Raw genomic sequence first — 25,164 nt, 5'->3', positions numbered from 1 at the left:
TTTACTTGCCAGTGTAATGAGCACTGATGAGCAATGTGCTGACAGCACTCTCATTAGCACCAGCTTAGGATTTCACCACACAGAAACTAATTGCTGCCTTGCACAGATTTTTGTTTTTGCACATATCCATACAGAATGTCAAACAAGAAAAGGTTCAGGTACCTTGCTTTTTGCATTGGCTGTGTTGTCCACAGAAATGTAGTCATATGTATCCAGGAAATGTATGTATCTTAGTATATTTGTGTGTTATCTTCATTGGTAGCTGAACATTTTTGACTGTCAAGTTAGTTTAGCACTGAAGCGGCAATTTGATACTAAAGTGATGAGACAGAATAACGTTTTACATATTGGTGTCCATTGTGCGCTTATGAGCTCACAGAAATGTGTTATTAGACTGAACTGTTCTGCAGACCAACTCCATTTTGAGAACTACAGTACAGTTATTTTCATTGGAAGATGTTTCTTACTGAATACTTTCTATCCTCTATTAACTAGCCTAATCTTCATACAGTCTCTGTTTCTTTATATTAGTTTTTAGTTTTTTGCTCTGCAATTAGACAGCTTTGGTACCTAAATAATTTTCATTGATGTTTTGTTCTTTTCTTACCATATTTACCATATTCTTGCATATTTACATATTTTAAAAAAATAGTGATTCTGATAAACAAGGTGACATATTTGGCATTGTATTCAATACAGTACAAGCAAAAAACATGTGCTATTGGTGCTGCTCCAGAAAACCACACTAAAGATCTTTAATGATGTGACAGGTTGTCGTTTTTTCATTTCGTTTTGCTTTGCTTGCCATTCTTGGTGTAAATGGCAGACAAGGATATTATGAATGCTATACGTAAAAATATAAAATACCAAAAAATATTAATTTGAGGTAAATATCTTGGGTATGGAGTCATGAGATACCAGTGGTTTGAGGAATGGAAAATTGGCAGCATGGACCAGTGAATGCAAGTCACCATAAATGGCTATATTTCATTATGAACGTAACTTGCTTGTGGAGTACCACGAGGTCTTATTTTCTGACCTTCATATTTATTTTATTGTATATATAGGACTATTATGGGAAGTTTGGTTCTGCAAGTTTTGCAGACGTAGCCTAATAGCAAATTATAAGTGAACAAAACAAAAGATGCCTGGAAAAAGAGACTCCCTTCAGGAGATCCACAGTACATAAGCACTAAAGTCAAAGTAAAAGAACCAGTGTGGATTTTCTAGTTTAGAATGTCAGCATACATTTAAGTATCATTTACATCCAACAGAAAAGGACATAATTGCCTATATTGAACTGCAGTATAAAGCAAATAAAGTCATACAGTATACTGAAGCATATAATGTCACATTATATTTATTGTGTAGCAAAAAGAGTATTATAAAATATGAGCTCATTTAATATCAACCTTATTAGATGACAACAGATTGCTTTAAAATGAAAATCTCACATCCAGCCCTGTAGAAGTCTTGCACTCAACTACTCTCCCCACCCCCCATTCCTCCCATCACCACCACCATGGGGACAGCCACAGGTAAAGTCATCATGAGGTGGAATCAGATAGTTGTGTCATTCTGTCCTTCAGCAGATTAAGATAAATAACTATGTATTTCAGTTTTTCAGAGAGTTACAGAACATCTTGTTACAGCTTGAGGCTCTGTAGATGGGTGTTTGTCTGCTGCAAAATGTATTGTATTGCATAATATTAGCTATTTTTTTAACCAAATCAGGACTTAATTGAGAAGGGAAAAAATGTGGTCCTCTTTTTAGGGTAATGGCAGTCTGCTTAGCTTTAACATGTAGGGGCAGAACTGTATTATGGTAACATAACAAACTTTGTGTTATTTTGACTTTGTTATGGAAATGAATGATGAATCATATTTTGGTAAAGGTTTAAATATTATGATTAACTACAAAAAATATATATTTATTCCTTTCTTTCTTTCTTTTTTTTTTTTTTTTTTGCATATGTGCCCAGCGCCTTTATCCAAGGCAACTCACAATCGACAAATGCCGATGCAACAAAACTATTAGATAATGCAAAATTGGCAAGTAGAATACAGCATAATGCAGTTCAGGTAAATAGTAAAGTAATACAAGATAAAGCAACACAAATGGAAATTGGGCTTCAAGGCATTCAAAACGGGAAAACAGGAGACGCTTCTTCACACAGAGGGTCGTCACTATCTGGAACGAACTCCCCAGCAATGTGGTAGATGCTGAAAATTTGGGAACATTTAAAAATAGACTGGATAGTATCCTTGGATCAATTGGTTATTAATGGACACCAAACGAGCATGATGGGTCGAATGGCCTCCTCTCGTTTGTAAACTTTCTTATGTTCTTAACTAAAGCGAGTGATGATGATGGTTGATTATACTTGAAAAGCAAACAACTAGTTGAAAAATGTTAATCAATAGGTGCTTTTCATATGATCTTGGGGGCTTTGCTAATGAGTTGCCAGAAGGTTGTCAGAAATTACGCATTGTTCCAGGTACCTCACAGGAAAGAGGGGAAGGGCGGTGTTGAAAGGTTTAAGGCATCAACAGCACTGAAGTGGTAGTAGACATATTGTGAAGACATAACAGCCATATAAAGAAGGAAGACATGCCTAACTGTTGTGATTGCGGTTACACATTAAACTTAAAAAATATAGTTTTATGCTAAACATAAGAGATTAAGGTGAAATAGTATATCCGGTGTGTGTTACAAAATTCCTGCCTTTTTTATTTTTGTCAACCAAAAAGAGCAAAGTGAGACACATTACACTTAATTGCATTGTGCAGTTATTTTTGAAGACTTACAAGAATTAACATGAATACAATATTTGGCATTTTTACAACAGTTCAGAATGTCTGGAATTGATTCTTGCTTTGCAAGTACTTACTAGCCAATAAAATGATAGCTAGCCTTAATATATGCCTACTATAAATAATAATATTATATATATGGTAATTAACATATTTTGTACACATTAATTCTAGGATGTAAACATGTATAAAAAGTAAGTTGTAAACAGTATTTGTACTTCATTAGCAGATGGTAAAATTTTTTAGCACATGTAGTTCTGTCTTGATGTTCAAAATGATCATTCTCAGCTGAAACTATCTTTTGTAAATACTCAGCTCTGCTGTGCTTAGCAGATTTGTTAAATTCTCAGAAGTATTTGCACATGTGTAATAAGCATTTGTCTTGTACAATTTGTCGCCTTAACGTGTTCATAGTGTAGGGTACATTGTTATTTGTAGATTTCCATACACGCAATATTGTGGCAACAGTGAACAACAAGTGTTGTTATGGATGGCTAACACACTGCCATGTATGAGGGTAAAGGTGTAAGCTGTCAGTTATTTATATGAAATGTAAAACATCTTCACACTTGAATTATAATCTGCCACATGTACTTGGTAATCTTGGAAATGCTTATAATGTATAAATTATGAGCCTTTTTTTTTTTTAAAACCGTGGTTGCTATTATTGTTGCCATGACAACATGGTTGCAATTTACTTGTCTATGCAATTTCACCTATAAACAAACAAGCGGCAGCCATTGTTAATTGTTGTAACTGTTTTCCTTTGTTTGTATAGACAGAAATAATAACAAAGTTTTACACAACTTCGTTACATATGGTAATACTGTCAGTTATGTCCACCTAGACTATTAAACAAAGGAACCAAATGGAAGCTGATGGGTATTTTGGGGTATTTTGTAATTATTAATAACATGAAATAAATAAATAAAAATATATATATAAAATATTATTTTTATTATTATTATTAACAACATGTCAGTCTTAAAAAAAGTATCTCCAAATGTAATTAAAAAAAAAACTTCTATTTTGCCATTTTCAGAAACAGAATTTGGTAATAAGGTTATTTTGTTTTAGCTTAGTAAACCTCCCCATGGCTACTTTTTCTAGATAAGAGTATTTTCTACACAAATTCAGCAAGCTTGTCTACACACGTGTGCACAAAATGTTAATATCCCTTTTAGTGAGGTGCTGTATGTTAAGAGATTCGTTTTGCAGTAGTAATTTTAAAATGAGCCTTCAGTGCAGTATACAGAATCTTGTTTGGCCTGAGTAAACTCCAGTTGATGGACGCTTGAGTGTTCAGCTGTAATTGTATTGTGGTGTGCCTCAGAACATGGCTGCTGGATTATGATTTGAATCGTCAAACGCAGTACTTTTCCAGCACCGAGACTCAGAGAATGGCTTCCCCTGTCCTCTGGCATTGACCTGTCACTTTAAGTATTGAAACAATAAACTGCACTTTGATTTAATTAAAATCCCTCTTCACGTTCACTGTTCCACAGGTTGTTGATTCCAGAAGGGGTATTTTCTTGCAGGTAACTCGATGTTTCTACATGTTGAAGAATGCTATGCTTCATAGCTCTGCCGGTAACCAGATTTTTGGCAGAACTGCATACCCCTCACGTTTGGGATGGCCTCATTTAAAACTTGGCGTGGCTAAAATTGTATTCTTTGCTTCAGGAATGCCAGGGAATGATGGAGTGTGTAGTGACTTGTCAGTTTATAATGTAGAATACTAAAGTGCATACAAATCTATGCATTGATTCTTCAGAAAAAGTATATTCTAATCCTATCTAAATCTAATTTCTAATACAAAAGAAAAGAAAAAGGGGCTTCATCTTCCTCTCTAGTGGAATATATTTTCCCTTCCCTCTATGAATCAGAGACTTCTGCTCTATTCAGCAGTGAGCATGTCACTGCAGCTATGTTTGGGAGCCTGGGGCATAGCAATTGGTTTCTCGGTGGGCGGAATAGGAATTACATGGAGGCTGGGCGGAGAGAGTTGAGAAGGGAGGGGAGCAGGATAGAGTGGTGCTGTTTGAACACCTACTGTAGCAACAACTGGGGTCTGTAGCTTCTCTGCTCACACCAGGCAGTTTGTACACAGATTGTCGTGCTTGCGAATGGATATGTTTACAAAGGAGAACCCTATAATACTGTGCTGAGGAAAGACACTGCAATACATGGAGCAAACTTTAAGTGTCAACTCTGATGGAGTAAGTGTTCGCTTGAGATTTATTTTGTTCATTTTCCTTTTTAGTAGAGAGTAGAGAAATGGAGGAAATATGAGAAGGTATATGTATGTTATGTACTTTGACTGTAATTTCTTTACTGCAGTCTTCATACATTTGTTATAATTCAGATTTGATGACATAACCATCATGTATTATCTGGAAAGGAATTAATTGTGTATGGAGGTTAATGATTGTGACTAGACTCTAATTTTATCTTCTACTGTATAATCAGAACCCTATTAAATCAATTTTATTCTTCATTGGGTAATGCCACATTTATTTTTGAACGCAGTATCATTCTGCTAAATTGTCATTGTTCTTTTTTCAGTAGCAATCATGAATTGTTTGTATTTTAAAACAGAATAATCCCATTTCAGAAGTAAATACATTTTAACTTTGTTAAGAAAATTCATTTTGAAAAGTCAAAATTGTTTTTATGGGGCCCTGTATTATGTGGTTTGTGTTCATTCAGTGAAGTTATGTTTTTAGACATTTTGTTTTTTTAAAGGTATAGGCTACATTTTTTTTCTTAACCAGGGAGAACAGCTTTGAAATAGCTGTGAAACTTGTTGGAACAGCACGTCTGTCTGTCACCCATGAGTTAATTGATTAACCCACCATTCACACCATTCCTTCAAGGTGTAGAGCCTCATTATGTAATGACCTGCAAAATGCCCTGTTAATTATTGACTCCAAATTGTTTGTCCTTAAGCCCCTTATTTACTTGTAGTCTGTCTACGGTTTGTCTGACAATAGAATATATTCTTAATGAAGGATTCTGAGTTTAACTACATGTAATAAAAGGGAACACATTTAAATTAGGATACACATATATTGTGCATATTATAAGTTTGAGGCAGCTTTTAATAGCCTAATCTAACTTTTGATGTGCAAACAAGCATTCTGTAATACGTTATGCCCTGCAGTTCTTCATTTGAATGCCACTCATTAATTATTCCTTATAATTGATTCTTCAGTTCAATTCTTCCTTTAGTTTTATTGTAAAATAATATTTTATTCAGTGTGAGAAATTTAACATATTTTGTCCTTGACATTTTCAAAATCAGATGCAGAGATTATATTAAATGCATATTGTAGCTGTAAAGCAAAAACAAATAATTAATAAATAGCATTATTTTACTGTTAGTAAACAGCAGAGGGTAGTCTTTGAGAAGGAAACGGGCAGGACGCAGTGAGGAAACCACGATCATATTTCTATTGTTGGTAAACAATTCATGGCTCAAACGTTGTCCTTAAGCAGGAGGTAACACTCTGTAGATCAAGGAATCATTTGACACTTTGATATGGTCTGAAACCTTCATTTTGTTAATTGAATGACAGCAAGTGACTATTTTTCCACTGCAAAATCTGCTTAATCAGTTTGAATATTTCAGATGTATGTTACTGAGTTCAAAAGCCTTTCTTGTTCAGACCTGAGATCTGAAACATATACTAAATTCCTTCAGCTGGATTGTGATTTTGTGTGGACACAGGTGTTGAAAATCGACAGCTTGTCATGGTATTTCATACACAGAATATGATCTATGACACATCTGTACTGTTGAAAGTGTTTAATTTATTCTTTACACAAATATTCTGTACTAATGGCTATATTGTTATTGGTACAGTCGTTTGAATGTTGTCTTGTAAGTGAAGAAAATGATAATCTATCCTATTTTACTTAATTGTTATCCAGTTTTATCTAGTGTTACTAAGCCTGCTCACTGTTATGTAGCTGAAGGCTATCACCTATCATTATTTGACTTTCTGGTCATTACCCACATACCAGGAGGTCATTTGATCATATGATGATGATGATGATGATGATGATGATGATGATAATTATAATAATAATAATAATTATTATTATTATTATTATTATTATTATTATTATTACTATTTATTGGCAGATGCCCTTATCCAGGGCGACTTACAACATATAAGTGCAATACAAAGTGCAAATATACACTGCAGTGCAAGGCATAAAACATTTTAAATTCCTATTGACATAATACAGTGCAATTCAAAGCATAATACATTTTACAAATTCCAATTTGCACAAGTTTATACAATATATGAGGTCTTACATCCTGGATTGTAAAAGCAGGATTTTACTGATGCTAGTGAAGCTTTAAGGAGACTATTATTTGAAAAGAAAAGACTGCAGTAAAAACTGGGGAGGAGGAAACATTATAATTTTATTTATGTGTATATAGATATATATAGAGAGAGCACAAAATACAGTACTTGTATATAGTCTACGTGTGTGTGTGTGTGTTTGTATATATAATATATATACACACACACACACACACACACACACAGAATTCTAGTCTTGGAGGATCCAGAGGATTTAAGTAGTACAGGAGGAATTAGCTGAAGTACAAACACTGTGAGATGTTTTTTTTTTGACAGTGATGATATTTGCACTATTTGTTTTTGCCTTATACCACTGTCTACTACCCCTAGCAACACCTGTTGCTAGGGTACAGTGTCAGTGATGGTTTTCCTTTCAGATGCTTAAAAATCACCACTGAAGGACAGAAAAAGACTAAACATCAAAACATAACACACATTTGACAAAATACTTATTCTTTTCACATTTTCTTACCTTAAAATATATTTTAAAAATCACAATTTAGGGGCACTTATATTTGTCTTTTAATTAAATACATTTTAAAATAAACCTGCCTCAAAAGTTTATAATTTTAATAGCTTGAAAGTCCTGTCATAATTGTTTTCTTGATTGGCGTCCAGGCAGTATTCGGTGCTTTTGAGCTGCCTGTGGTTGCAAGCCTAAACAAGCTGCTATCTTTTGATCAGTTTCCTCCCAGCAACCTCCTTTTTCTGCTCTGAGGGATTTTATCTATCTGTGCCAACAATAAAAAATCTGTGCTGCATCTTCTGGCAGTAAATCAAACAGCCCTACACTGAATTGAAACAAAACATCATTCTAAGGTCAACTCAGGGACTGATCCTGAGTCCTAGCACCTGGTCCTGCACATTTCTAAAGCACACCTTGTATTTGGTTACCTGGAATCTTTAACAGCTTGAGAATAGAAGTGGTACAGTTAAATTAAAGTTAAGTCTCAAGGTCTAGGAGCATACAATCCATATTAGACCCTTTTAAGTATTTTAAGTATTCAAAGAATGTGATCATTATTTTTATATTTCCAGAAATACACATATATAAAGCATACATTTAGTCACAATATGCATGGCAGATGTAGTAACAGTTACAGTTTTTAAGTACTATAAAGGAATTCTTGAAAAGTCTCAGACAGTTCAGGAGGATTGGCCAGTTCAGAATTACCTTTAATGATGTTCCTCGCTGACTCATACTGAAGGCATGTGGGCTGTATTGACCAGCCCTTTCAAAGAGAGGAATTCATTTAGTGCTTGAAATTAAATGTAAGGAGTGCTGTATACAGCTGCAGAATAACATTTGTAGAAATGTGCAAACACTGAGAAGATTAAACAGGATACTCGTGGAAAGTAGTTCTTATTTGCATGCAGTATGAGGCTACTGTGTTGGAATGAAAATCTACAGTCAAAACATTTCAATGTAACTGGCCATTAACTGTTCTGTGTTTCTAAGAAGGATAAAAGCAAACCAAGACTATGTAAATGTTTGTCCACAACCATTCTCAGTTCTGGGTTACTGTAACAAAAGAGGATAACCCTAATGTGTTGATTTTTGTTTTAATTAGCACACAGTTTACCTTCTAAACACAATTAGAAGAATACCAGTTGTTCCCCTGTTGACAGATAAACTAGGCCTTTCTGGAATGGTTTAAGCTTTTTAGATATTTTACATAGTGTACTTGGGGTTCTGATTAAAAATACAAATATACCGGCTTCATATTCTTAATGTATGTGATATTTGGTATGTTTTCTGTTGGGTGAATGGAAAATTGTATGGTTCTTATTTACAAACACTAGTTGTTACGTCTTTATGAACCATACTATATTGCAAGCAAAGTTCCTAAAATAAGTTGCTTTTACAATCAACTACAATCAATAATTTCAAAATATTGGCTTTAGTAGGTCAATTTTGTTTTCTAAATGTTTTACCAGTGAAAAACCATATTTAGAATCAAATTGTAATGTGCAACCAGATTAATTTCAGATCTTTTCTCCTTAGTTAGATATATTACCACAAATTGGAACAATCTGTGTGGAAAAAAAAGAAACCATTACATTAATCTTTTTGCTTAAGGAATAGGTATTTTTTATAAATATGCATAGCAGAGCCAGATATAATATCATGTAATTAGTACTTTTGCTATTCTCTCTCAAAATACCCTCTATTAAAAACACATGTCCATGAATGTAGATAAATATCTAAAGATCACATTTTTATTGAATGAAAGGTTGTGGTATTGCAGAGCCACCCTGTGGATTTACAGATGTTACAGTATTACAATATAAGTTATTGTTTGCATTGTTCCCCCCTTTTGCATTTGAGAATACTTACTAGACAGTAAGAGTAGATTTGGCGTAGACAGTAATGTTAGTGTAAAGAATTGCTTCTGTGCAATAAACACAGATAAGCATCCAATATTTCAACAAAACAGAAGCAGTAATTAAAAAAATGTACCAATGTGATAGAATGGTACTTAGACATGTATGTTTGTGATTTAAATTCAGATGAGTTTTGTCAAGTAATTGCAAAATAAATACCTAATTTGTTTATTGTAGCTATCAAATAGCAAGCTGTGAAATGTAGTCTGAGGGGCAGACAGCCTGCCTCCACACAGATCAGACCATTACACTTGCTCATGCACCAAGCAGGCGAGCAGCGGGTCCCATTTTAAAAATCCCTTTGTATAAATAACTCAGTCAGGATTCGAACCCTGTGTGTATTAGAGTCAAAGTATACAGACTTTGTGTTGTTAAGATAGGGTTATTTGACGTACCGTTGCAGACCTTATCACAGTCACCCCACCCTTTTGTTTGCCTTACAGTTATGCTCAAAGGGAATTTTTTAACTGGCCTAAAATAATTTGTGCCAAAGTCATGTTTGTCTGTCTGGATACCAAGTGGTTTTTTTTTTTGTTTTTTTTGTATTTTGTATTTTGTATTATTATTTTCAATAGGGCAATCTGTATCTAAATTTGGTGGGACTGTGAGAAACTGTAAAATGTGTCTGGTATATAGAGCAGATTTCATGAAGGTCAAGTACTTTACAGTTGTTCTTTCTTTCTCATTTGCTATAAGGTTTCTAGAAGGAACTTATTCAATCTGTTCACAATTCATATCTCATCTGAATCACGAAAGCAGCACAGGAGGCAGCAGTTGTCAGGATTTGTTGTTGTGTTTTTATTTTCCTGAAGCCTCTCACTAAAGTATTCAAGGTAAATACTTCTGTAATGTATTTGCAAACAGTTACTGCAGTATGAATGTGGTCCAAAGGTCTGTTATATGAAGAATGACGTTTCTGTTAACTCTGTGTAGCAGCTTACTACTTTGCCTTTCTAAATTAAAAATAATAATAAAGTAAATAAATACATAAATACATAATTTAAAAGATGCAATACTATTTTAAAAGTCATATAGGCTATATTGTTCTTATTATGGAAACCAATTTATTTGTTTGTTTATTAGAATGGTGTAAGCCTATATATTTGCTTGTAACTGTAGTAAAAACAAGTTTAAGGTATTCATGTCTGTATTTTTGTGGCTTAAAGTATTACAGTAAGAGTACAAGATTTTTTTATGAGGGGAATTCTGCTTTCTTAAAAAAAAAAAAAACATTCTGTGAAACTGAAACAGAAAGTGAGGAATTAAAATTGGATGAGTTGGATTTGTCTGTTGGTGTGTACTGCTTCTGGGAAGATTTGAGGAAGCAGTGTGGCCTAAAGGGTAAAGATAGAGACAACCTGATAAAAGGTCAGATCACAATCCTGAGGTTGTGTATCCAAATTCCCTTTAAAAGGACAAAGACAGTGTTTGATCTTGCCCTTTTGTGTGCTAATTCTTTCTACTTCAACTTCTGTAAAATCCAGTTTTATTGTGGGTAGCTTTTCTGTTACACAAAGCAAAAAAAAAAAAAAAAGCCCATACAGTATGTTATCTTTCATAGTCTGGAAGTGATTATAAGACGGGGTGTCATACTTTCTATTTTACGGCCCATTTTTGTTCTCTTAAAATGGAGCCTATGAATTGTGCCCCCTATTGTATGACTCTGTCTTATAATGACTGCCACTCTTATGTAAGTGATGCCTCTCATCTGTGAGTGTCTGGTGTTTCGGTCTGATTATAGTGCAGAGGCCGCTGACCTCACCACAACTGTACTCTTCCATATCAAGCTGTGAAATCTGGTATGAGGGACATCCAGGAGGGCAGACAGCCTGCCTCCACACAGATAAAACCATTGCACTTGCTCATGCACCAAACAAGCAAGCAAGCATTTTAAAAGATCTTTTGTATAACTCAGTCAGGATTTGAACCCCAGCCTCTGCAACAGGGAGCAGGCACTCTTTCTACTTACCTATCTACAGTGGAAAAACTATTCTTCAGTGAAGGAGACAAAGAGATTGCTCAACTGCTGAGACTGACTTTTTCCTTTACACAGGCTCTTTACATAATGTAGCACATTTCATGACAAGGTACTAAACCACTGAGGGAACCCTGCATTCAGAATCAGTTTATTGTGTTCCCTGCCTCACATTCTATTGTCTGAGTGGGAGGGATTAGTGTGGAGGAGAGCAGTGTAAAAGGATACGTGTAATTAACAAAATGATATATGAATGCTGCATTTACACTCCAATTTGAATCTCAGTTGGCTTAGTCAAGATTGTCGTCTGATCTGTGTGCAGATAAATTAGAAAAAGAAAAAGAGATTTCCTGTATACATAACAAAAAGGTTAACATTAAAAGTCAATATGACTTGATAGTTGGGTTAAAAGAGGTCTCTTTTTGGAGATGTAATATCTTTTGGTTTAAAATGCATGCTCAGCTGTAAACTTGGTAATGTGTTGTCAGATTTTTGTCTGTGTTCATTTAAAAGAGATGTCTGCATCAGGAACATTACATTGCCTATTAATTCACTCTTTCTGTAAGGCAAAGAAATTGGTTTAAATATGCATTATTAACAATCGTTTATCTTAAAAACAGAGCAAGGGAAGTGGAAATATATTAACAAAGATTATAAATATTAATAATAATTATAAAGATTAAAATCTTACATACATCCGAAATGTATACAGTGAGAGATGGACTCAGTAAGTTGAATGCAAAATTAAATTCTTAAAATGGAAAATGTAGAAGCACCATGAAAGGACCAGTGTAAGAGCCAAATGCAATGTAAGGAATTTTTTAGAATATATATTTTGTTAAACAAATCTGGGTTAAATAGCAACATACAGTGCTGGTTATCAAAGAGATATGCTTGTGAGATAGGCAAAAAGAAAAATATGCTTGTGAGATAATGTAGAGAAAGCAGTACCAAAAAAGCAGTTCTAAAATAATAAAGCATATGCATTGGGTAAGGAAATATGGAAAGGGACCACCCACACTGAGCTAAGTAAAGAAAAATATATTTTTTAAATACCCCAACGGTAGCTATGTGTGTTGCCAAAATCAGGGGTGAAGAGACTGAAAGAAAATAAGGTGCCAAATGTTTTAAGATTTTATTTTTTGAGACAGGAAATTGCGAGGAACACTGGGACTTTTGACTGAACCATATGTGTCAAGTAAAACTTGGCCTTTGCCCATGTTACATTTGCATTTATAATAATTTTTTTTGTTTGATTATTGCTCACCTGCACCAAATGTGTTGGTGATTGAATTATATATTTTTCTATGGATTCATAATTTCTTATGAGAAGAATGAAAGAACCATGCATACAATATTAATTTCTTGAATCAGCTTCACATAATATTTTGTTTGTGGCTCAGCCCTATACATTGTTTTTATGGTGTAGCAATACCTTTGTGAGGAAAAATAAATGCATTAGCTGAATCCAGGCCATTATATACAGATTGAACAAGATTTGGATGAGTAGAACGAACAAAAAAGCGTTATAAATTCTTAGGCTGTATGACATTTTAAAAATAGGTTTCTAGTTTCTGCATTTGTGTGTGTGTGTGTATGAAGTGTAAAATGTAGGAAAAATAGTTTTCTAAGGTTTTAAAGTCCAGCTTATTTGAAAATAGACGTTTATATTTGGAAGCAGTAAAAGCAAAAGTAAAAAAAAAAACCATCTGGTTTGATATTTGGGCAGATAATTGTGACTTCATCTAAATCCCTTGCAAATCAACTGTTTCCTGCAGTGGCCTGTTGCTATGGGAACTGCATGGGAGTAGAATGGAACTTCCTAGTCAATGCTTGTCAAGTTTGGGTCTGACTTGTACAGGCATGGCTTTACGTACAACTGCAGCTCAGTATAAGGTGTAGGTTTGTCAGGTATGAAACCAGACATAAATCTCCCTGTCTGAGTGGAGGGAAAATGAGCCTCAAAAAACGACTTTCTTTTAAAAGATCAGTATTGTGGTACCATATCAAGGTAAGGAACAACAATTTATCTGTCGTTTTTGTTTTTTAACTCTTGGCAACTGAACATTTTATGACAGCAATTGTTTTTCTGCTAACTTATTTCCTCTTTCTGAAAGCAATTGTATATAATATATACACACACATTGTACCTTTTTGGCAATTTCATGTTTCAGCATTGTTAGAATTTTGAAATATGAGACACACACATAAATAAGGACATATATAGTGTCACATATAAGTCTGTTTGACTGTACATTCAAAGTTTTGCAACATATTGTTTTCTGTAAAAGTATTATAACAATAACTTATCACCAGTACTGTGCTACAGATCATAAACTAAATAACCAAACTCATTGCTTTACATTTAAGGAATTACATAACATTTATATATTTTTTATTTTACATCTAAAAGATTATTTAATGGATAGTCTTTTACATTTAAACAATGTAATGTTTCCAGTAGCCTTTTTAGCTATAAACTACCCAAAATCTTTTTATTACTGATTCTGATGACTTGTTCTGCTCTACCAAACTTGTTCTCAACTTCCCGGTTTTCCAAGCAAGCCTGTTTGGAGTTGTTCAGGCGCCTTTGCTGCTCTTTGTTCACTTCTTTGTTCTGTCCATTATCTACAGGCCCTCCTCTTTTTCAGATATCTTGGTGTTTTCAAGTTGTAACAATACATTTTGCCCGGGTAGTGTTGGGTAAATGTAAAGAGGTACATTTACCCCTCTTTAATTTTGTGTTTTAGTTTTGAATCTGTGGAGCTTTATTATTTTAGAATAAAATTCTTAATACTATTAATGTTAATCAATGTATCACAGATAAATCATGTTGTCAGTGATATTTTCTTTTAAATGGTTATATTTTAAGAGATTCGGTGAGGTTTCTGTATATTTATGGAACCAAAAAAGAACCTAAAAATAATAAAATTATGAAACGTCTACACACAGTGAAAACGGTTTGCTTTATTCAAACTAGTTGCTATACTGGTCACACTGTACAGTAATACATTATTACCTTAATTGTGTGAATACCACTGCAATGAGACATGAAAACCTTATGCCCTTCACCTGAGTTCTCATGTAAATCACATTTATAACAATGTTAGGGTCAGGTTTAGGTTTACAGAATAGGGTTTGGGCTTATACTTGTCAGAACTCAGTGCACAAGGCATTCATGTTATTCTTGTTGAATTCATACAGTAATTTAGTAAGAATTGGTGCCCGTTATTATAAAGTGTTACATCCTTACTGTACTCCTGAAATTATGGGGTAATCCTGTGTGAAGTGCTGTGTTGCTCCAGCTAATCAGTGCCTTCATTTATTATTTTCATTATTCATAACCTGTCAAATGTCTTAACTTACCAGTTTTAAGTCCACTGCACTAACCTTTAAGATGTTGCTTGCATTCGATGCAGTCGTCGTTAGTCTACTTCTCCAGAATCTTGCAGAAGTACTTTTTAAAATACCTTATCTGTTTGCTAATTTTAATGCATATGAGAATTTTACAATTTCATTAGGGTTCCCCCCTTCAATAAAAGTTACCATGTATACCTCTAGAAGAGTATATATTTCTGTGCTTTCGCAGTTTATAGTGTATCAGACTTCATAACAAGTAACTCCACTATCCTGTGATATAAGTCACTTTTAATTCACAGCACTTGAACTGCTAGTTTCTGAAGGAACAATAAATAACTGAATAGTTCTTACTTTTCAAAACCCTGCTCTTTGGCTTTTAAACTAGTGTTCTAATGTCTAATGTTCAGTCTTCAATATGAAAGATGTATCAGACTGCTACTGTTGTTTTTTCTTCTTTTTTGATAGTCGATCCGAAGCCCATGTCAATGCAGACTGTTGTGTCTGAGAAGTGGTATAACGAAAACAGGATTTATATCAATATGCAAATGAAAGATATATGTGTGTGTGTATGAATAGCTGAATTCCAGGGCTGAGGGCCTTATCGTTTTACAATTTTCATATAGGGGAACCAGCATGCAAGGCTCTATGAGGCCTTGTATGCAGACAATCCCATAACAAGAAAGGGCTAACAGGAAATAACTAAAAATGACAAAATAATGATGGTTTGTGTTGCTATTTAAACCAGCTATTTTAGAAGTAGTCTTTATTTTAAATAAAGTACTCTTTAACTTATTTCAGACACTAAAAGTAGATATGAGTCATTGTGCATGAATTTAGCCTTGAAGGAGCACTTCCCACCACCACCTGATAGATGACAAGAAGAATGCTACACCAATCCTCCCACAGTGTTTTTAATATTGCACAGGGGGAGACTGGTCTCCGCAACCTTTTCTGTAATGTTCTGGTTAATTCTGTATCCGTATTACGGGATTGGAGCCAGGTCTCAGATTCAGGGTGTGAAATGTATTCGGTGCTATTTTCCCTAAACCGCAGTGTAAAATCCCAAACTTTGCGAAATGTTGCATGATTGTCTTGGTAGAGGTACCATCGACCATCGCCATGCAATTCCAGCACTGCTGGCAGAAATGTGCTGCACATAATGCCCAGTGTGTCCTGACTTCTCATGGTGCACTTCACAAACCACAGCCAACACATAGCATTTGAGCTCGTAAAATCCATTACTGGTGCAAGAAGGCTTATCTGACATCTTTTGGTAATATTCTGAAATATGCAATATTTACACAGATTTACAAAGACGACAAGGTGAGGTTTGGCAGTTAGGTGGAAAACAACAAAACCAGGTGTCCAAGAACAATGAAAAACAGAACTGATTACTGAAACCACAAAGTGAAGAAGCCAGACAGGCCAATGTCTGTAAATCAAGCCTACATGTGGCTATGGGAACTTAACAGTGAGGAAACAAGCCAAATTGAATCTCTAAAGAAACTATTCTGGCATTAAAGGCAATCAATGCAAATTCTGCACAAATAAACTGACATTTTATAAGCTAGTATTAACTGGGTTCAGTGAAATAACTTCATAAATGCAGTAATAAAACAAATAGATGTTGGAATATACACGTACAGGACACGATTTGCTCACCTCAGACACTCATTCCATAGGTAGTCTGCAGGGCTTTTCTTGCTCACAAAAAGAGAAAACCTGTTTTAACAGGCAGATGCAGAGAGATGGAGCTGGGTCACAATCAGTTCACTGATAGGTATAGACAACTATATGTATACCTTTATTGTAAGTTGCTTTTTTGGGGGGGAAATGTATGGGCTTTCAGTGCTTTACTGTCACAGGAACAGTTCACTCAAGCTGATCACATTTTGTAATTCCATTTATCTTCCACATGTAATAATGTATTAATGAATAATATTTGTGGTTACACAGATACATTTGTAATGTCACTTGTTTTTCTTTTGTACTTGTTATCTTATCTATGTTTCACTTGCAACGTAATCAGTAATTACATTATTTATTAGTTTTTGTCATTGGATGTCTTACATTTTGTGATGGCCCAGAGATATTCATGTTTATGTATAAATATAGTACATTCTCATGAATGGCATGTTTCTGTCAGACTCTATTGCACTGTTGTAGTCATGCAGTACCATGTCAATAGAAACAGAAATGACTAACAAAAAGTAAACATTTTTAAGCATCTATATTGAATATTCAATTATGCATATGGAATACTTAAGGGAACTTAATCTGAGGAAGCATTATCCACTATCCTTAATAGTTCTCTAAATATGTGCTAATGCACCTTACTTGACCATAGTTATTTTATAATTTAATGGAGCTATTTGGGAACATCAGCATTAAATCAAATATTGGTCAAGAGTGCCTTGTTTACACATACTGTAGCCCAGCATAATACCCCAGCCCTGAGCTCAGAGTAACTTCTATACATCCACAGGGGTAATATGAAGTTTTATGAATGTAGACAGTGTTGTCCATTTTAATGTCAGTTGGGGGTCATTATCTGGATCTTCCCATTTCCTTGGTTGTTGTGGATAACTGGTGGTGAGTTGGTTTGAATAGTTAAGGTGTTTCATGTTTAGTATTTTAAGGGTTTCTTTTTAATATTTCATGTTATGCTACAGTTGTGTGCCCCTAGTATCTTTAAATGTATTCAGTTATTTATTTATTTTAGAAAAAGTCATTTTTGACACTGAAGACCTATTGAGCAATACATAAAGAAAAGTCATTTTTAACATGGTAATTGTAGTAAAGACTCAATAAACAACAACAAAGTAACTTCTGTGGCAAAAGGCACAGATTCATGCATTTTAAAGGTTAGTGAAATAGTGATGATAGGCCTAAACATAACTCATTGAAAGTATAGTACTGTACAGTACAGTACGTTTTTTAATAACTTATTTTAAAATGTACTAGAGTAGACCTATATATTAGTTTGTTTTCACCTTGTTGATAGTGTATCCAACTGTATAAGTATCTGTACTATGCTGTAATAATTGGGACTTTTAAATTGCAGCTGTTCATTGTATTTGTTTCTGCTTTTCAATGTGAGGAGGCTTTTGGTATGAGACCTGTGGTCTTGGTTCTCAAACCCTTATGACCTGAGAATGTCCCTAAGGTTACTCAGAAAGTGTGGGAAATCCCACTGTTAAATATATATTTAAATTGCAGAAATATGTCTGTGCTGTGAAGAACTAATCTTACTTTGTTTTATGTGTAGATTGCCTAAATGCATGCTAGTTTAGGACCACAAACTGACTTAAATAAATCAAAATTAAATCATATATATATATATATATTATATTTTGTAACTCATTTTCAGATCAAGCACCAGGTTTGAATGAGACTTTTATTAATTTTCAAGTGTAGATGTGATCTTAAACCATACAAATTTTGAATCACAGTCAATAATGGCCCTCTTAATACTGGACCAAGACTATGAAACCCTCTGGTGTTGGGGATGCGCTGTGTCTGGGCTCCTTTCCAGGCCCTTAGGAATCAGTGTGTTCATTGTTCCAGCTGTGGATGCTAGGTTTGTTAGCATGTCCATCTCAAACCTGTTGAAATTCCAGTCTCCTCCATCTTACGCCATGGATCACTGCTGTGATGGCAGTCTGAGAGGAGCACTCACTTCATTCCCCTGTGATATAAATTACTAGATTAATGATGTATAGCTGATAAGTGATGAATGCTTTATGACGAGAGGGCTCAAAGATACATTTCGGTCACACGTCAGTTTGGTTTGTAAGTGTCAACTCTTTACTTTTAGGTCCTTTATTTGTTAGTTCTACACTTATTTATGAATGGTATTTAGTAAAGAACAACTATACTCTATTGACCGAGTCTGTATTTACATGTTTTTTAATAAATAAATTCTGTATGAAAAAAAGTAATTTATTTGTGTGAAACTGTTTATAGTAGTTGACTATCAAAAAAGTTAGGATATCTGTTGTGAAATCTTTTTGTCTCTGAACCACTAGGCAGAAATAGTATGTTACATTAGGGGCTTTTAAAATGAATCACTGCTCTTTCATTTTCCTAATAATGTTCTGCTGTTTTACTGGAAAAAGGAAAGTGGTGTTTTCGACCCTACATAATAGTTGATCTGGAAGTAAGGTTTTTTTTGGGTACATTTGTGTGTGTTTTTGCTTTGCGTGTTGCTGAACAAAGACCACAAACAATGGTGGACACTAGTGGAATTTGATCTTTACAATCCTCTGTGTTGTGTGTGTCTTGATTTTTTTCTTCAGTGAAATGTTTGCTGGAGAATGAGGTCAGTCTGCTTGACATCACATAGCAAATTAATCAGATGGCTGGGCATTACTGTGCCCAAGTGAATAAATGTCTAATCTCATAAAACTTAATGTATGGCATTATCTCAGCTTTTGTGAAATTATCAGTCAATTATAAGAGATTATTTCTATTAGAATTATGTTGTGTTGTGTTTGGACCAGGTATTGGTAGTAATTCAACCAGTTGGTTTGTATGTATATTTTGTTTACCTGTGTGCTTCTAAAATGTGAATTTTAACTTTGATAATAAACTATTTCCCAAGGGGTTCAACATTGCTGACAATCAGAAAATGGTCCATGTTGTTTTTTGCCCATTTTATATTTCACTACAACTCACACTAAGCCAGAAGGATGAATAAACATCCTTCAGTCTTATTATGTAGAATAATGAGATTCTCATCACCTCATGAACCTAATCAGTAGATTTATTTTAAAAAGCTTAAGAAGGCATGCACAATTCATTTCTCCTGATAAAGGTAGAGTAGGTGGGTGGGTGTTAAATATGACAGCAAACCCCTGGGAAGACCTGTTCAACGATCCCTAGAAAGTGTTGGCAGCTTGGCAAGATCAGTCTAGGATAACCTCCCTGATTGCAAGACCAGTGAAAATCTATAGCATTTTTTTATATATATAGTTATTCACTCAATAGAAAAAGTAAACTGAAATTAATTAAACATAACTTAAAGTTAAATGAAACCAACACATCTTTGAGTAACGGACACCACCAAAAACATTGAATTCCAAGCGAAGACAACATCCTGTATAATCCTGTAGTCCTATAGAATAGTACGGTTTGCGTAATCCATCACCAATTATTATAATACTTGTTGTGACAAGCATGCGTTTGTCTTATTTCTCCAATCATCAATGTATTCACTGTTGTTGATGTGTTCATTTCACTAAACCTGTTTGCTTACCTGATGGTCTGCTTTTTCAGGTCCCTATGCCCCTGTCAGGGCTGGGTGGAGTTTAACAGCGAGGTGGTAACAGCTGTGTGTAAAAATGTGTCCAGTCCCTTCTTATCACTTTGTCTCAGATAGGCCTGCCTTCACACCAGGGAAAAAAAAAACAAAAACATTGTTTAGTAATCTGCCACCACTGATCAGTGTGTCCCAGGATGTGTCTTCAGGAACCACTGACCAACTGAATCTGTATTTGTTGTGTGGTGTTGCGAATGCCGCTGCTCACTCATGTCTCTTTGTGATCTTTTACAGTCTGCAGCTGTCTCTGATGGTGGTGAGTAAACCTTGTTTTGCTTTATCTTGTTTAGAACTTTCAAAAAAGTTTGTCTGCCTGAGAAATGTAGTAAATCAGTGTATGATTGTAAGTTTTGGGTCAGAAGAAAGATCCCTGTTTTAGCCTATATTAGTCAGCAGATAGAAATACAGGAAAGCAACACTATTTGGACACAATATGAATCAAGCAGCTGTTACAGCCTCCAGCAGTTATGGAAAATAAATTAAGAGATCGTTTTTGACGGCTTTGTTTTACAATACAGATAGACACTATTCTTTCCAAATATATATTTAATCTGGTTTGCTCTAAGGCTTCCTGCTCATACAGTACCATAGCCTTTCCTGAGTGAGACATTTTGTGAAGACGAGTTACTTTTTTAAGGATGTGTAAAACAAGGTTTTCCTTTCTTTAAACAAACATGTAGGTATATCATGTACTACAAACAACAGATAAAAGCATTCCAGCATTTTCAAAGTAAACCATCTGCACAGCAAACATAATTTTGTACGATTAATGCTGGAGAAAACTAATCATAATTACATGTAAAAATGTAAAGAAAGTTATATATTTACTCAAGGCTTCACATTTATTGATTATGTGTCATCTGGTAATAGTAACTAAGTAATGTTTGTAAAATACATCCTTTGATTTGTTCAAATAGGCAGAATAGACTGTAAACATGCAGTGTTTGTTTGTCTTAGACCAAAATAACAAGAAACTAAAACTGTTATGGTGATCAGGTAAAATGGAGAAGGATGATAATTAGTAGCTGTAAAGCAAAGACCCTCTGGATTTGGAATTGAGGAAATATACTAACTGTCAAGTCATTGTCAATGAACAGACATATTAAATATACTGTAAAATATTATCCCTAATGTATTTTATTTATTTTTTCTAATTTGAAATTTCTGTTTTGCCCTAGATAAGGGTGTCTGCTAAGAAATAAATAATAATAATAATAATAATAATAATAATAATAATAATAATAATAATAGTCTTTTTAGATGTCTCTGTCTAGTATAAGATAGATTACAAATAATTAAAAAAATATATATATATATATATATATATATATATATATACACACACACACACATCAAAAACTAGTTAAATGGGTTAGATATTTGCACAGCCTTCTGTCTTTTCAATGTGAAATGACATCGCTGGAGATATAGCCCTATAGACTATAGTTGCTAGGGTAATTAACAATAATAGGAACTGAGAAGAAGTTTCCTATGCTGTACATACGTGCGCCCGAGTTTCGTATGTGGTAATAATATCAACATAAAAAGTAGGAGGGTGTGAAAATGTCTATTTAAGTCTGTATGAAGCCTCCTTACAACACACACCAGAGTCCTCTAGCTGCTTTTCTTGTTCACACATGTTAACCACAGACCCCTGTGAAGCTGTTTGAACATGTTTTTTGTATCTTAAATGCTTGTATTTTGCTCCCTTTGAATTACACAAAAGGTAGTTCATGCACATTTATTTCACATTTAAGACGTATTACTCAGCTCTAGTTGAATGTATGTTTTTGCAAGAGAAATTAATAATACCTATTATCAAAGATCAAGAACTTGACTGAGAATGTGTTGGGCGTTACAAAAATGTTCTAATTCTACTTTACAACCTTAAGGGACACACTTGAAAAATACATTTTTTCCTCGCCACTAATGCATAAGCTGCTGCATTTATGACCTGTAGGTTCTCAACTATACTGTGTCTGCTTGTGTGGTCTTGGCAAACAGGAATGTAGAAAAACCCTATACTGAGAGGGAGTTCCAATAGCACACTGTAAGAACATTTGCATTCTCGCTCAAAAATAATGTAATTGATTAAAATGCATACACACACATTTTTACCATTGCTGATTTTAATGTTCATAAAACAGTTCCTTTTAAATAAAAGTTTAAGATGTATATTAACTTCTGGATATCCAAGGCTCAAGGCACATTACTAATACTAATACATTACTAATAATTCTATTTCTGAATGTTAATTAATTGTAACACTTGATGTGAAATGATGGTCCTAACAGCATGCCTAGATAGTCTATAAGAAACTTACTTAAACAAGTATATGAAATAAGCCACAAGATGTATTTGAATTTTGTAAATCTAATGTGCATGTCTGCAGTTTTGAATAAGATGCAGGTCTAAAGCATTTTTTTTTTTTAAACCTTTGTAAAATTGTATTTTTGTTAGATCAAATGTATGCTGTTCAGCATCACATTAATTAATAAATTCATCTCTAGTGCTCTTGAGCAATTTTTTACATCTCGCTTCTGTATGATGTTAGTTATGTCTTTTGTAGTATTTTGTTAGTGAGGCATCGCAATCAGAATGTTAAGCCTAACACTAACGAAGACATGAAGTAACATTTTCATCGACTTGACAGTGGATGACTCAGTGATTCCAATGCGAAACACATTTTCACTGTGTTCTTTAAAGCACCACTACTTGCTAATTTAGGTGTATAGAAGATATTAATCATTTATAATTGAATGTCACAAAATTAGAAGAATACGAACATCTGGGCCTTAAATGCAGTGATATCTCAGAATATCCCAAAGTACATTTGTCAGAATAATTTTCCTTTTACCTGCCTGTGTAAAAAGAGCAGCGTTCAAGTGATGCTATACATTCTTACATGAAAGTAGGTATTTTGTGCTGATGAGCTGTTTGAGCCCTCTCCCACATCTAATGGAACTTCAAATTGAACATTTAGTGCCGTTTCTTCTAGTCTTTCATGAAGATTATAAACAGTTACTGGTTTGAAAAGTAACCTTGGAGCTTTTCAAGGCTGTGTTTGTATACCTACTTGTCTCAATATTTTAAATTCCTCTTAAGATTAAGTGTCTTCTTTTCAATCCTGGCTTTATTTAAATAAGCACAGTACAAACTGTAAAGAATGTATAAATAATCAGATGATGTTTGGGAATTTTATGACAAATGTTATGAGTAATAAGAAAATGAACAGTATGTTTTGGTTGGGGGCCATTCCATTCCAGATCTCACTTCTCAAAAGACAAAAAACTACCAGTTATGAAGAGAATGATTCAAATAATAATTGTTAATACTACAACTAATGCTCATGCTTATTTTATAGTAACAGAGTGACTAAAATGAATTAGTTTGGATTGAATGAATATCAAAATGCCCAAATTCCAATGTACATTTGGAGTTCACAATTTACTGTACAAATCAGTATTAATTTGTTGGTCATTTTCTGAAATCTTTTATCATGTTTGATAGTTTTAATAAGTAAAGAGGCCATATTTTATTGCTCATAGAAGTATGTGATTGAATGGCTGTGGTGTCCACTTTAACACGCACACAAAAAGACCCTCTAAATGCTGAATACTGTATGACGTCACAGTGGATGTCCAAGCTTGAATCAAAGGTGCTTTTAATACATGCCATTGTGGTAACCTGGCTGTCCAGGGATGCTCTGGAATGTTCTGACACTATGGCAATATAAGTGTTCTCTAGCATGAGCTTATCCTACTGGAATGTGTGTAGAACCTGGTGACGTCTGAAAACTGCTCCATAATCCCAGTCAAAGCATCAGTGGGGAAGAGCTTTTGCACGATGCTTAGATCAAACCAGCCACATCATCACAATCCCTCCACCTCATCTGTCTGGGACTTTTGTACTTTTGGCAAACTGGTTCAAGGACATTCCCTGGGGCCTTGCCTGTTGGTGGCACTGTGTACTCTTCTGACCAGGCCAACAGTTCAGCATGCAGTATTCCCGTTTGGCCTTTCTCATTCCTTTGATGATCTTGACTGCTTGTGATTATTATTTATTATTATTATTATTTCTTGGCAGACGCCCTTATCCAGGGCGACTTACAACATAAGTGCAAAAATACAGAGAAGTACAAGGCATCAATCATTACAAATTCAACTTAGCTAAAACATAGCAATTCAAAATAATACATTTTACAAATTCCAATTTACAATTAATCTCCAAATAATCACCCAAGGGTAGTGTGCAACACATGATTGTGAAAAAATTCATCATGCATCATCATGTAATGGTCAGCATGTGTACACAACATTACAAAGATCACCTGACATCCTGTACACCAACTGGTAAAACAGCTCTTTAATCAAATATCACATTGGTTCTTGAAGTAATATTAAAAGCAATTCCCTTTTTGAGTGGTATGTTATTAAAGATGGAATACTGGTTTTAATTCACATGAGAAGAGAAATTAAAAAATCAAGAAGTTACCAAGTTACTATCCGCAGTCATCAGAAGTTGCTCTCTGAGTGGTTATTCCAGCAGGGTATTAATATTGCAAGTTTCTGTGGCAACAGGAGTCTATAGTTCCCTCCTCCCCCTACACTCAATAATTTATCTTCAGCTCTTAAGGGCTTTGTGTTGGTCACCCTATCTGTTCCCCTGCTGGAGGCCTGCAAGCTGACAATCAATGTGTTTAAGCTGCGTGACTGCTAGATCTCAGCTGCAGAGAGAATAGACTAGCCCGCAGTGCCTTTGGACAGGATGAAAAGGAGCAGGATGCCACATGCCTTGAAGGGGAGCTTTTCCCCCTTTATTGTGGGAGGTTTTTGATGAGATTGGTATGGATTCAGGGGGATGGTTTCCAGCCAGTGGTTTGAGGTATTTGGTGAAATGGCACTACACAGGGTCCTACCAGCTCTATCCAGGTA

General features: G+C 34.5%; 1 protein-coding gene across 3 annotated transcripts in view; it reads left to right on the top strand.

The window, feature by feature from the left end:
* The window catches only part of rgs12b (regulator of G protein signaling 12b), a 74,098-nt gene that overhangs the window by 24,596 nt on the left and 24,338 nt on the right, over window positions 1-25,164 (top strand). For all 3 annotated transcript variants that reach the window (XM_066720103.1, XM_066720101.1, XM_066720102.1), the window contains exon 4: window positions 20,465-20,486. In XM_066720103.1, coding sequence (XP_066576200.1) covers window positions 20,465-20,486 — 22 coding nt within the window. The remainder of the gene's footprint in view (window positions 1-20,464; window positions 20,487-25,164) is intronic.

The sequence above is a fragment of the Amia ocellicauda genome, chromosome 13, assembly GCF_036373705.1.
Source record: "Amia ocellicauda isolate fAmiCal2 chromosome 13, fAmiCal2.hap1, whole genome shotgun sequence".
NCBI classification, from domain to species: domain Eukaryota; kingdom Metazoa; phylum Chordata; class Actinopteri; order Amiiformes; family Amiidae; genus Amia; species Amia ocellicauda.
This window is presented reverse-complemented; position numbering and strand designations above follow the sequence as displayed.